Raw genomic sequence first — 14,927 nt, forward strand, 5'->3', positions numbered from 1 at the left:
AATAAAAAACCCACCTGAAAAAACTAATCAATATCTTCAGGATTACTAAGGATATAGGCAGGAGAGGGTTTTTTTTTCAGTGTTGGAGCCAAACTGTGTAGGACAGCGGCTCGACCGAACTTGCCTACCCCTGGTATAGGGGGTGATTTCAGATTCAGTCATAAGGCCTGTTTACACCGGGATGAATTTTGCGCGCGATATTCGCCGACATTTACGCAAAGGGCGCCAATGTGAGTGTGCACACCGACGCGAAAAACGCCACGTGTAAAAGCGTCATTTTTAAAAAACCGCCTTGGTTTTTTAAAAACTGTCCGACCAATGAGATTGGTGCTTTTGCTTACGTGCCTGGAGCTTCTGAAGTTACAGTAAAAAACAACTTGGGGCACTCAAACTTTTTGTTTTACACTAAAACTCAACTTTTTGTTTTACATTTTAAAGTCCCTGTAAAGGAAATTCTAAAAAAAATTCTAAACACATTATAAATGTTAAAAATGTATTGCTAAAACATATTAGAAAGACTGAGAACTGTGAAGTACTGAATTGTAGAGTTAGACCGTTAAACAGTTTTTTCACCATTGCTATTTTCCGGATTTTTTGGGCGGGGCTAAAACAAGGCTCAACGACGCACTAGAGCCCATGAGCTCGTAGACACGCCCCTACTTGATGACGCGCTGAGGCCACTGAAGTTTTATAAACTTTCGTCAAAGACAACTGTGATTCACTGAAAATCCGCTGTTACTGGTGAATGGGGCCGAACCGACTACATCCCGCCTCGGCCTTCATCCTCCCGTCCTGAAAGCAATATCAGCTAATATCAGCATCGGCAGCTGTCCTGCGAGTGGGCGTGGTTTCAGCGCAGCCAGCGGACACGCCCCCAGCGTTTCATTTTTTCAAGGTTTTGATAACTTATTTTATGTACTTGCCAGCTTTCTTTATCATTCAATGGCTGGGTGGCTAATAATACATTTTTCTGTGGTGTGACATACTCAGACATAGTCTTTCCCCGTCATTAACGGAATTTCCCGGCAATCCGTGTTTTCACTATTAAACATCTTCTGAAAGAGTACTGATTACTGAATCTCAAAATCAAAACACAGCAGAAGAAGAAGCAAAAATTAGCTTTAGAAGCACTGCTTATGTGCATGTAATCTAATGTGATCTTCAGATATTAAACAGCATATAAATCAAAGCTGCCAAACGTTGACGAATAAAATGTTGACAAAGTAAGAGGTACAGGACTGTGAAGCTTTGAGGGTGTTGATGGACTCGATCTACTCAATCTATGTTATGATCATCGTACTGAATCTGATCCGGATGTAAATACTATTTTTCAGCTTTTTGTTCAAAATGTTGGTCTTTTTTTGAAACACAGACATTCAAGTGTTGATAAAAAAAGAATACATGAACCTTTTTTAAGCAGCAGAACCTTTTATATATTGTATGTTTGGATATACAACAAAATATTCTGCTGCTTTCAAAAAAAAAGGCTGGCAGGGAAATATCTGAAGTACAGTTAAAGATATACAGTATTTCATGTATAAAAATGAATACCTAAATATGAGCTTATAGTAGTAAACCTGAAGAGCAAAAATATACATTTACATAATAACCTACAGTATAAGTATGATGTTACTGTAAGTTCACCTAAAGAAAACCTACAAGTGTACTTGTAGTACAAAACTACTAAACTAGTTGTACTTTTATAAACTAAAAAATGTACTACAAATATTTAATTGGTAAACTATCATTCTAGTTGGTAAACTAAAGGTGTCATTCTTACAGACTGCACCCTTAAGTATACTTCAATAAATTAACTGTTTTGTAAGGGGTATTGTATAATACAGTTTATTAAAAGCACAAAATAAAGATTTATTCAAAACAAAGTCTTCTTAAAGTTCACTCAAAACACTTATTGTGTGATACAATGTGTTAATATGTGACAAGGCAGGATTACAAAGTGGGTTTATCAGGCAATTTGGCACAGTTATCAGCTGATGAAATAGTCTTAAAATAAGCAGCCAATTATTCGAGTTCTTTTGGGCAATAAAATGTCATATCTGTGAGAATTTTGAAGATCTTAAACTTGATGAAATATTCAATACCTTCAGTCACACACTGTTCGCTCTCCTTAATGGTTCTTTGATTCTTACTCTCCTACCTGACCCCACAGCAGCTCTCCAACTCCCACGAAGAGGCACCACAGCCATTGCTCCATATTGAGAGGGGCACAACTGAAGGGCTTGCCCCCAAACTGCACAATCACAATCTGCACACAGATCAACAGCAAATCAACATGGAATCCCAGAAGGGATTTTTATATTTCACACTCTTTTTGGGGGAAGATATCTAGAGTAGTTCACTTTTAAAAAAAATTTTGCTGATAATTTACTCACCCCCATGTCATCCAAGATATCCATGTCTTTCTCTCTCCAGTTGAAAAGAAATTAAGATTTTTGATGAAAACATTCCAGGATTTTTGCCATATAATGGACTTCAATGGGAACCAAATGGTTCAAGGTCCAAAAGACAGTTTCAGTGCAAACTGCAAACTGTTCAAAGGGCTTTAAACGATTCCAGACGATGAATAAGGGTCTTATGAAGCAAAACGATCGCTCACTTAAAAAAAAAAAGTTTAAGTTTTATAAGCTCAAATGGTTGCCTTGCTCTGTTCTGTGATGCGTATTCGAAATATTCGAACTCATTCATCAAAATGAACGAATCTTTTCCAGAGTAAACTCATTCATTTTGTTCGTTGAATGAACCAAATGACACGAAAAAAGATCTTTTTTTTTCATTGTTCATTTTTTTCATGTTTGTTCATTTTGAACGAGTTCGAACAAGTCACGCATCACAGAACAGAGCAAGGCGAGCATTTGAGCTTATAAAACTTAAACTGTTATTTTATTTAAAATGAGCGATCGTTTCGCTTGATAAGACCCTTATTCATTGACTGAAATCGTTTAAAGCCCTTTGAACAGTTTTTAGTTTGTACTGAAAGTGTCTTTTGGACATTGAACCGTTTGGTTCCCATTGAAGTCCATTATATGGAGAAAAATCCTGGAATGTTTTCATCAAAAACCTTAATTTCTTTTCGACTGAAGAAAGAATGACATGGATATCTTGGATGTGAAGAGTGAACTTAAAGTGAGCTACTCCTTTAAATAGATTTAAGAGTTTCCAAACAGATTAAGTGCAAAATTCAGTTTCACTGATTCAATTTAGACAAAAAAAAAAAGATGCTATCCAACAGGTTTTATCGTAGTTTTTGTCCCAGGTCAAGTCAGTTGGACAAAAACTACAATAAAATCTGTTGGAAAGCATCTTTTGTAGCGATTTTTGTGTGAGCATATCAGTGGACACCATCCCACTCGGTGGGTTTAACGTCTTTGTAAACTTAAGTTTAATGCGTTTTTAGGAAGGATTGTTCCAGTGCACCTATGCAACCATTGTGGACAGAAACCGAAAATTATCGAGACACCAGCATGTGTCCAAATTTCAATCTTAACCGTTCAATTTCATCAGAAACGATCTTAAAACAGGGCTTTAAGTGTAAAACACCAAACTTGTCCTTTAAGGTGAGGGTTTGGGTTTAGTATTTACAGTATTTAATATATGAAAGAAAGAGGATTTGCTTTCGCAGAGCAGAAAACAGAATCTTCTCGAAATGTCGATAACATGAACCAAACTCAACTACAATCACAGTAAATTTGAAATCCGGAAATCAACACCAATAGAGTTAATTTCAACACTTTAAAAGTGTATATTTGGGAACCACCCACAAAGTGTTACTTCAACACTTTCAAAAGTGTTGCCTCTCTCAACACCGACACAGTGTTACAATTCGAACACTAAGAGAGTGGAATTTTAACACCAATGCAGATAACAACAACACTGCCAGTGTTTACTTTTTCAACCTTATAGTAGTCAAATTACACCATCCTGTTGTTAATAGAACACATTTTTACAAATAAAAACACCAAAGAAGTTACCAGTTTTTCTTATTAGGGTTATGCATTACCTACTGTACTTAAATGATTTGTCAGTTTATTTTCTTCAGTTCTTTAAATCTGAAAAGAATAATTTCACTTTGAAAAACACATAACTCTTTATTACTCTTTCAAAACTTTATTTCAAAACAATCCAGAAAGTATGGGATCATAGTAGAATTCAGTTCATTGTAAAGTTGAAAATAAAGGCAAATGTAAACAGTTGTTTCAAGCAAACTATTTTTTTTATTACCGAACAAACACGTTTACATCAAAGGTTAACTTTTAAAATAAACGATGAATGCACTGTAATCAGAATTATATATTGTGATCAAATGGTGTCCTGAACATATCAGTGAATGTGAGTCCTGTGTCAGTGAAGTTGATTCAGTACCTTTGACTTTGCAACAGTACAGCAGTGCTTGAGTCAAAAACATTCAGCAGATGAAGGACAGTAGCAGGATATGAGTGGATCAGTTGTGTGTCTCCAGTCACTAACAGTAAAGTTCAGTGCATAGTTGTTTCACAGAGCAGCAAAAGCTGTGTAGATCCAACTTTCTCGAAAAATCCTGTAGGACTGGGTACCTAGACAACACAAAACCAGATCAATTACAATTAATACCATTTGTGTTTCATAAATACAGTAGGTTTATGGTGAAAAAAGTTCAATCATCGACTCAAACAAGAAACCATTTTGGTTAGATTAAGACTTGCATTTATTGATTTCCAAGTAAATTGAAGATTTAATTCATCCAAAAAATTTAATTCTGTCATTAATTATTCACCCTTGTTGTTCCAAACCAGTAAGAGTTTTGCTCATCTTGGGAACACTTAAAGGGATAGTTCACCCAAAAATGAAAATTCTAGCACTAATTACTCAACCCTCGTGTTGTTCCAACTCGGTAAGACTTTCCTTCATCTTCGGGAGACAAATGAATGATATTGTTGATTAAATCTGAGAGCTGGATCACTCCTGCAAAGCCTTTTAAGGGATTGAAACTTGGCAGCCAATAAAAGTTATTAAAGACATTGTTAAAATAGTCAGAGTGACTACAGTGGCTCAGGTTTATCAAGTGACGAGAATACTTTTTGTGCGCAAAAAACAAACTAAAAATTAAAAATATTACAATCAACTATTCATTTTCTTCTGTGTGGGCCTGAGCAAGTTAACAGTGTAACAGTGCAGCGCTACTGTGTTGTACGTCACACACACGACCAGCGTCAGCCAATAGTGAGCCTGTGTGTGACGTACAACACCGAGGCGCTGCGCTGTTACACTACGAGAAGCCCATCTCGAGGCCCACAGAGAAGGAAATGCATAGTTTCTCTCGTAATTTCTCTCGTAATTTTTTCTCGTAAATTCTCTCGTAATCTCTCGTAATAGTTTTCTCTCGTAAAGTCGTAATTTCTGTTTGTTTTTTTGCGCACACAAAGCATTCTCGTTTGGATTGGATTTAGGATTGCGCTTCTGTAATCAACAATATCTTTAATGACTTTCTGGGCCAGCAAGTTTTGATCCCTTAGAAGCCTATGGAGGAGTGATCCAGCTCACAGATTTAATCAAAAATATCTTAATTTGTGTTCCGAAGATGAATGAGTCTTGCGAGGTTGGAACAACATGAGGGTGAGTAATTACTGACAGAATTGACATTTTTGGGTGAACGGTCCCTTTAATAAAGATATTTTTAATGAAATCTAAGAGAATTCTGTCCATTCATCTAAAGCCTATTCAACGACCACTTCAAAAACCACGGAAAGGTATAAAGGAAATCAAAAGTAATCCATGTGACTCTAGTGGTTTAACCTCAACCTTTTTGACAATTTTAACTCAACTTTATTTACAAAATATTAATCTTCAATGCACATACATGCACATCAACAACAAGCACGAGTTGTAACTTTGTCATGAACGCATGTTGGAAATAAATATTTAATAAATTAAGCTGTAAATCTGTTTTTGCTGTAAACACAGCACTTGCATAGTTTAATAAACATTTATGTTAAACCACTGGAGTTGCATGGAGTACTTTAATGATGTACTTTTGTCTGGGGCTTGAAAGTGGTAGTTGTGTAGATTGTCAATGGAGGGACAGGAAGCTCTCCGATTTCATTAAAAATATGTTTGTTTGTGTTGTGAACATGAAAAAGTCTCACTTGTTTGGAAAGACATGAGGGTGAGTAATTAATAACAGAATTTCCATTTGTGGGTGAACTAACACTTTAAGAAAAAATAAAGACACGCACCTTAAGAAATCTCACTAAATTGTCAGCCGTCGGATTCCGGAAGGATCGGTGTTCCCGTCTTGTGGCTTTGTATGTTGGGGGCAGGTGATGGGCAGAGATTTTCCAATCAGTTGAGTCTAAAATTAAACAGCAAGAAAACATCTCCTTGTCAAATCATGAAAACCATTGGTTCGAAATCTTATTTTAAGTATATATATATATATATATATATACTAGATTTACTTTTGTAAATGAATTTGACTGGACAAATTCAAAATGAGTGTTATGAAACAAAGAAAATCTAGCTATACCAAATAACAACCAAGCTATGATTATTTTTTGTTTGTGCCCATGATTCTCTCATATGTTTACTTATCTGTTCTCTTTCCATCACCAGGTTCTAGTCTGTACAGTCTTTAAACACCAAGCCTGGTACCCTTAGTCACTTCATAGAAATCATAGTGCATCATAGAAATGCTCCTAGCAAACACAAATTGTAAAAATCAATACATTTAAACATTAAAGCATCTCCAAATATCAACCAAAAGTTAATCTGATAAGTTAAATACATTTTGCATCAATATTTAATTTGAAATAATTGCAATTTGCTTACCCATTCTAAAAAGATTGGTCCTCCAAATAAGGAAATAAAGTGCAAATTCCACGTGCATTGTTGGTCCGCAGTTTGTGGAGTTGTTCTTCTGTTTTATAGGTTAACGTTAGGTCTGCTGGCAGACGAGAGTAAAAGATAGTTTTAGGATAAATCCTTTATGATATTTGCACATCACACATATCGTCATAAACAATATAATATTATAAAACACGTATAGTAAATGAGTTAAACACTTACTTAATCGGTGTTTTTATTGTTAAAAGCAAACTCCGTGTCTGCACTCTGCACTGCTTTTTGAAATGCGTCACGAGCAGGTCACGAGTCAAAGAAGATGCAGGACCTAGACTGTGAGAGGTTTAGGCGCGCACATCACATAAATATCGTTACAAAACAATATAATGCCATGAAATTCATGTGGTAAATTATGTTAAAAACACTTACTTTAGGTGTTTCCCTGTTAACGTTAGCTACAAGCCGCCTCCTCGTCAGCTCCGTGTTTCAAAGATGATGTCGTCTTTGAAAAGAATTTCGACCGTTTAATCGCGCAGAACATTTAAATATCGCTTTGAATCAATGTGTTATAAAATATATTGGCTATGTGAATTAGAAAACACTTACTTTCGTTGTTTCCCTGTTAAAAAGCAAACCCATCCTGGTCTGCTCCGCATCGCGCGTCATAGAAAATACCCCTTCTGAGAGCGGTTTGCTCGTCCACAGCACATACATATTGTTATAAAACAATATGGTGTTATAAAATGAATATATAAATGCGATTTAACGCATAATAAATGCGTGTTTCCTCCTCGCATGTCTTGCGACTCGAGTCAAAGAAAATGGCGCCTGTGAAGAAAGTTTCAACTCGTTTCGTCCCGCCCAGCGCGTAAATGTCCCGGATGTGACTAGTAACACTCTCGGTGTTCTCAAAGCATCTCTGGTGTATAACTCCACATATTTTCACCAGCCAGAGAGTGTGGTTTACACTAGCAGTGTTAATCCCTTGAAATTCAACACCAGAAAATTAACACTTTACTCTAAAAGTCCTTAACACCAGGATTTCAACACTGGAGATTTTACTGTGATGTCTGAGGGCTGGTCAAAGCATACATTGATTACTGATTATAACTCCATTCATCTATGAAACTTTGGGGTCCTTTTACATTCGCAAACAGCTATATTACACACTGACTTCATAAAAGGTAATATAATATTAATTATTATTAAATGATTTTTAAGGACAAACAATCCAAAAATGCAGTGTATTTAATAAACTAACACACAGGAATGAGAAATAAGCAAAACTTTGTTAATGATGGTGTTACAGTAGCTCTGACCTGCACTCCAAATGTTCCCAGAACAATGCTGCAGAAGATAGGGTTTCTGAAGATGCCGTCGAACACGTTCCTTTCGCCGTGAATCTTGCGAGCGTTGATCTCGTTGAAGAGCTGCATCAGGACAAATGTATTGAAGATGATGGTGTAGTGTTCAGATGGGGGGGAGTGTAAGGGTGCATTACGGCCACTGTCGATGTTGAAGATTTTCTCTCCTTGGGATAAAAGAGATGAAAGCATAGAAAAATTAAACTGTCCTTTAAAAAGGTGCACCCAGTATGCACCCATCGTTTTCCCCTTTAGATCACTCACTTATGCTTTTATTGCTCTCATTTGTTATTTATCTTAAAAAAATTGCATCTGATAAATGAATAAATGTAAATAAATGTAACATATTTCAGGCTATAATGACTATAAATTCTGCTACACGAACAGTAAACTTTCTTCCTAATTCAACATATAAATAATGCAAAACAACACATATTGTTCCTTGAACTCTTTGTAGTACCGATAAACAGCAGGGTGAAGATGATGACGAGCTGATAGACTCCATGACCCAGGATGTTCTTCATCATTGTGAGCGAGATGAGGGGGTTGTTGCGGCCGTAAGGTTTCCTAAGCAGCAGGGCTTCGGTGGGCGGCTCAGTGGCAAGAGCCAAAGAGGCAAATGTGTCCATGATCAGATTGACCCACAACATTTGAACAGCTTTTAGTGGAGAGTCCTACACACAAACACACACAGATTACAGATGAAGGTACTGAACTACACTTTTCACCAGTGAAGAGTATGCAGTAACACCAGCCTCCAGCAGGGGGCTCAGTGACTGATTTAATTGCAGCTTCCTTTTGCTATGAGCTTGAGAGGTGCAATGCAGTCAGTTCCCCTAACCTGCATGACACAGAGCGATCAGCGATCTAGAGTGGCTGTTTCACATTTACTGCATGGGCTAAGACAAAGGACACTGATCCAAGGAGTAGATTTAGGGGGAACTGCCCTTGCCCTGCATTATCATTTATTTTAAACCAACATTGAATTTTTTATGGAATATTGCAGTACTTATTAAAAATGATTTATCTGTGCACATCATTTTTCCCCCTTGTAATCTTTAATCAAAACAACTCCACCCTCCCTCTTGCGGTGGCATTTCTTCTCTTCTCTGTTGATGTGTTTACTGGCGCAAAGAAGGACAGGACAACCTGTCACTCACATGAGATCAAATAGCAAACCACAACAATCCAACAATGGGCAAAATCACGCCCTACATTTGTTCTGCGTAGGGTCATTTTACTCAGATGCAGGTCTCAGTATTTAAACTATGTGACAAAAAATGTAAAATAAAAAAGAACTAAATTAAACGCTAATTCGAAAAATGCATAATATGACATTTGCATATTAATAATCCTAAAATAACACTGCTGTACGTGTGTTACCTGTGTAATGCAGGCCCCTGTGAAAGCTACGATGACGGCCACTACATTGACAGTAAGCTGAAACTGCAGGAACTTGGAGATGCTGTCATACACATTTCTCCCCCACATGACAGCTTTCACAATGCTGGAGAAGTTATCATCGGTCAGGATGATGTCAGAGGCTTCTTTAGCTACATCAGTACCTGCTATGCCCTAGAGACAGCAAGAAAGACAGAGAGAAAGAGATTAAGGGAATACGTGCATCTAATTCAAATTCTTTGGAGAAAAGGTTTTTTTATTCACTAGAGATCTATGTTATCATACACCCTTGTTGGGTGAGTGGAGCTTCTAATAAATCAATATTCATCTCTCATCATTACTCATCTCTTAACAACCTCTTGGATGGGAGGATGAATACATGAATAGATTAGAGGGAAGTGTTCATCAGATGTGCTTACCATCGCAAAGCCCACATCTGCCTTTTTGAGAGCCGGTCCGTCATTGGTCCCATCACCAGTTACGGCCACCACCTGTCTCTGCTCCAACACAGTGCTGTCAATGATGCCTACACAATGGCATCATCACCCAGCAAACAATTACCAGCCAGCACACAACCTTGACCAATCACTGAATACAACTGCTGTCACCACAGAACATGAATTCATCCGTATGATACATTTTAATTGTATGCCTGTACGTGCGGCCTACTAAATTTGCATACATTATAAATACACTACAGCGCCAGTCAACAGTTTGGACACACTTGACTGAATTTACACTACCAATCAAAAGTTTTGGGGTCAGTGAATTTTTTTTTTTTTAAGAAATTATCCTTTTTATTCAGCAAGACTGCATTCAATTGATCAAATATGACACAGTAAAGACACTAATAAAATATTTCTGTAACACTAGAATATTGTTCCATAATTAATGAACAAGAACAAATGAGTAACACAATATTAAAATTCTAGTTATAACTATTATTAAATAATTAATAACTAATTAATATAAATAACTAACTTTCAATGAATCAAATAATCCTGAAAAAAAAGTATAACTGTTTTCAACATTGGTAATAATAATAAATTCTTTTTGAACAGAAAATCAGCATATTAAAATATACTATAAAATATATTTTAATATTAAAATATAAAAACATATATGTAAGACTGGAGTAATGATGCTAAAAATTCCGCTTTTCCATCAGAGGAATAAATTATATTTTCATATATATTACAATAGAAAACAAAAGAGACTTCTTTCAAAAACATACTCATAAAAAATATATATATTTAATTGTAGTGGTGAATATTTCTCATTCAAATCTTTTAATCTAAATGTCTGTTTGATCTAGAGTGTGCAGAGCTTGAGGCAATGGTTTACAACTTTGAAAAAAACATGTGATCCTGAATAAAAATAAAAACAGAATACAAAAAAAATAATCAAAATATAAGTATAAATATTGTAATCTAATATTTGTTTAGCAATTTTGTTCACTACAAGATTCAAGTGAGTCTGGGCATGATGAGTAGATGGAAAGAGCGTCTCACCTTTTACAAGAGTGTGTTTGTCTGTGGGGGAGGAACGCGCCAGGACTCTGAGCTTGGGCCAGATCTTATCAATCCTCTCCTGCTCAATCTATAACACAAACACACACACACACACGCACGTACACAAAGCATGGACATCCATGATTCAGTTTAGTCTATAATGGTTTCGTGCTGAGATGTCCAAGATTCAATTTCCACAAACCTCTCCTTTCTCATTCCTGATTCTTCGGTTGAACTCTTTACCATCCAGGCATAGAAAGTCATCGCCAGCCTGAATAATGCCACACTTGGCAGCAATGGCTCGTGCTGTGTTGATGTTGTCGCCGGTGACCATGCGCACAGTGATGCCTGCCCTCTGACACTTCAGAATGGCATCAGGGACCTGCGGGAGGAGCGGAAAAAAGGCTCGAAAAAGAGAAAACGCACTTCGATGATACAGAATACATGATCTCTCGACATACCTCAGGTCGAACAGGATCCTCAATCCCGACGACAGCGATGCAGTTCAGTTCGGTGACAATTTCAGCTTCATTTTCCCAGTCAGGCTCGGGGTCACAGGGAAGATCACGATATGCGATGCAGATGGTTCGCAGGCCTTCACACGCCATGGGCTCGATCACTTTCTTCACCATCTCATCTCGGTCCCGTGGCTTGAAGTTTCGTGATTCACCGTTGGCACCAAGTATGGAGGAACACCTGAGGTAGAAGAGGTCAAAAGAGGTCTACAATGACAACCAACAAAAGAAACAAAAAATGATATTTCCTAGATCGTGCCTTACTCACTTTTTCAGAAGGATCTCGGAGGCTCCTTTGCTGTAGAGCCGGAAGTTTCCATCCGGCATCTGCACTACAGTGCTCATGGACTTGCGTACAGAGTTGAAAGTGTAGACTTTGTAGATCTTCTCCTCTGGGATCTGCTCTCTCACAGGGACGTAGTCTCTCTTCAAGTCCAGCAGGAAGCCCAGCAGACCACACTCTGTCTTATTACCAACCTGCTTGGGCAGACCCCCTTCCACATCCGGAGGCTGAAAGAGAATTGGAATGAAGCAAGGGACACGGATGAGAGAAAATGAAAAAAAGTTGAACTGGAAAAGTTTCTATTTATATTTGACAACCGAGTGCTACTGTGAATTATTTTTTATAGTGTAATGGTGCTTCCCAGCCTGTACTATACATTTTTTTTTAACCTTAACAATAAAATACTGTAAAATGCTATGATTAATGCCAAGTTACCTTACTATTTATGGTGAAAAAGTGTAATATATCCAACAAGACATTTTATGTAATTTACAGTAAAATACTTAAATGTACAGACGTTGGAAGTAAAACTTAACATTCATCTTTTAATTTACAGTGAAAAACCATAAACTGATATTCCCAGAATTTCCTGCATGAGACTTTGCATTTGATTGTATTTTGTTTAGTCAATTATGTTTCTTGTTAGTTTTTGTGATCAGTTCTGTACATTTGGGTTTAGTATTATATTTCATGTTGTTTATTGCATTATTTCAGTATTGTGTGTTACAATGATATAGTTTTGCATTTGTGTATATTAGTAAATATATTAGATATTATATTAGCTGTATATCATAAACTATATATTATATTAGCCGTATATTAGAAACACAGCTGCCGTTTTTGGGGGGTTTTACCATAAAAATCTACATTTTTATTTATTTATTTTTTTTAAAGCTACACTGTGTGACTTTTACCGCCATCTAGTGGTGAAAAGGTATATGACCATCCAGTGAATATTAGTTTCTGTTCCTCTCAATTCCAATTTCTTTTTAACTCCTACGGTGGCCAATGTAGTCCAAGTTTAACATGGCTTCCAGTTCCACCTCGTCCATGAGTGTTAACTCAAACGTAAACGCGAAAGGCGAAGCTTGAATTAACGGGTATGTCCCTCTTTGGCTAATGTACATTCAAGATGGAGGGTCAACATGGCGACCGACATTAGAACCCCTTACCCGTATGTATTTTCAATGGCATATTATACACTCACGAGAATACTTTATTACTTGAACGAAGTAAGTATATACATTAATGAGCACATATATTTTTGAAAGTGTTTTTAGCTAAGAATAAACTAAAAGAGTTACACAATGTAGCATTAAGTCAGGAAAGGATGCTGTAATGGCTGTTATTAAAGGAATTTTGAGCACTTTTCAGCTAAAAACAGATCGAAACAACTAAAATTAGCTGAGACTGGTTTAAACAGTTTGTTCAGCAAGTTTTTCACAATATCCAATCCCTCACCAGGATCTTGGAGGTATAGGCGCAATTGATTGATATGGCATTGACAAGCGTCTCTAGGGTGTTGGGGTTGATCTGGCCGGGGTCCGGGATCTCACGGTAGTGCTGGTCATTTATATAGGCCTGAACTACAGTCATGCGGTTGGTGGTGAGGGTTCCGGTCTTGTCGGAGCAGATGGCAGTGGCATTGCCCATTGTCTCACAGGCATCCAAGTGACGTACAAGGTTATTGTCCTTCATCATTTTCTGAATTAACAATAGAAGAAGATTTGGATGATGAGAAAAAAAAAACTGTGTTGACAAAAGCAAAACATGCTTAAAATATTACATAAACCAAAAACAAAAAAGTTTGTTTTGTTCGAATTTGCTTATGTAATCTGTTAGCTCTACAATACATTTGATTTGCTGATAACACACACACACATGCACTGTGCACCTGGTCTCTCTCACCTTAACTGAATAGGCCAGGGAGATGGTTACAGCAAGGGGAAGACCCTCAGGCACAGCTACCACCAGCACAGTCACACCAATGATAAAAAATTTGACAAAATACTGCACGTAGATAGGCGTGCACTCTGGCAGCCATGCTCGCCCCTCCACCACAAACGTCTCGATCACAAAGTACAGCACCAGGATGATAACTGTAATGGCCGACATCACAAGACCTACAAAAAAAAACAACAACTAAATAATCCCCAGGTTACTATTTACTATTAATATTATGTATTCAGCTTTCAACACAGCATGTTATGTTACACAATCAATCTATTGACTGTAAATACCAAAAAAGTTATTTATTATTATCAAAGTTACATCATAATATCTGTTTAACTTATTTATATTTTTAATGTATTATAATTAAACTAGGGGTAAACTTTAACCCATTTTTCACATGCAAAATGTGTGCACTCAACTGATGGAATAAAATGTAACTTATTGTATAACTTTCCATAAAAAGTAACAAACACATTTAAATGTAAATGGACTGCATTTCTATAGCGCTTTCACAGACCCGATGGCCACCAAAGCACTTTATATGTTGCCTTTAACATTTAGTTAGCACTTCCACTAATTTAATGCTAAAAAAGTAGCATCTCATAAAAAGACTGCAACACTAAAACACAATTATTGAGTGCTTCTCAATAATTTACAGGGTGAAAATGTAGCAGAAAAATAACTTAACATCCGACTTAACATATAAAGTAAAATTGTCATGCATTTAGTCAGTGCTTCCAATCAGTTAATGGTGAGAAAGTTTAACAAAAGCAGCAAAATGTGTTACATTTCATGAAAAGTAATGTAATTAAATTATATACTAATATAATTAGTAATATAATTAAATTAGTCAGCACTTTCAACTGATTATTGGTGAGAAAAAGTAACATAAAAGTGTTACATTCCATAAAACGTAAAACGAAGTACTTCCTCTCAGATAACATTGAGAACATTGTACAAAATTTAACATTACTTTCCATAAAAAGGATACGTGTGGATATGTAAAAAAGTAACAGTGTAACACATTTATCTCTCAGAACACAATTAGTTACATTTTCTAAGAAGT

General features: G+C 36.6%; 1 protein-coding gene and 1 long non-coding RNA gene across 9 annotated transcripts in view; both read right to left on the bottom strand.

Annotated features, from left to right (window-relative positions):
- atp2b3b (ATPase plasma membrane Ca2+ transporting 3b) overlaps positions 1–14,927 on the bottom strand; it is a 60,872-nt gene that overhangs the window by 18,236 nt on the left and 27,709 nt on the right. For all 6 annotated transcript variants that reach the window (XM_039651947.2, XM_039651946.2, XM_089124600.1 and 3 more), the window contains 11 exons: positions 13,817–14,031; positions 13,370–13,612; positions 11,894–12,135; positions 11,572–11,806; positions 11,313–11,492; positions 11,111–11,198; positions 10,019–10,125; positions 9,582–9,773; positions 8,659–8,872; positions 8,154–8,365; positions 2,159–2,266 (listed from right to left, as the gene is read on the bottom strand). In XM_039651947.2, the coding sequence (XP_039507881.2) occupies positions 2,159–2,266; positions 8,154–8,365; positions 8,659–8,872; positions 9,582–9,773; positions 10,019–10,125; positions 11,111–11,198; positions 11,313–11,492; positions 11,572–11,806; positions 11,894–12,135; positions 13,370–13,612; positions 13,817–14,031 (2,036 nt within the window). The remainder of the gene's footprint in view (positions 1–2,158; positions 2,267–8,153; positions 8,366–8,658; positions 8,873–9,581; positions 9,774–10,018; positions 10,126–11,110; positions 11,199–11,312; positions 11,493–11,571; positions 11,807–11,893; positions 12,136–13,369; positions 13,613–13,816; positions 14,032–14,927) is intronic.
- On the bottom strand, positions 4,106–7,900 carry LOC120486085 (uncharacterized). Of its 3 annotated transcripts, XR_016148138.1 has the most exons (7): positions 7,441–7,900; positions 7,264–7,336; positions 7,060–7,167; positions 6,823–6,937; positions 6,582–6,689; positions 6,231–6,346; positions 4,106–4,571 (listed from the first exon to the last, which is right to left on the bottom strand). It is a non-coding gene; the product is annotated as an uncharacterized LOC120486085 (long non-coding RNA). The 3 variants fall into 3 exon arrangements; XR_016148137.1 differs by having other exon boundaries at positions 6,231–6,689; positions 6,823–6,934; XR_016148136.1 differs by having other exon boundaries at positions 6,231–6,689.

The sequence above is a fragment of the Pimephales promelas genome, chromosome 20, assembly GCF_988280905.1.
Source record: "Pimephales promelas chromosome 20, fPimPro1.hap1.1, whole genome shotgun sequence".
Taxonomy (NCBI): Eukaryota; Metazoa; Chordata; class Actinopteri; order Cypriniformes; family Leuciscidae; genus Pimephales; species Pimephales promelas.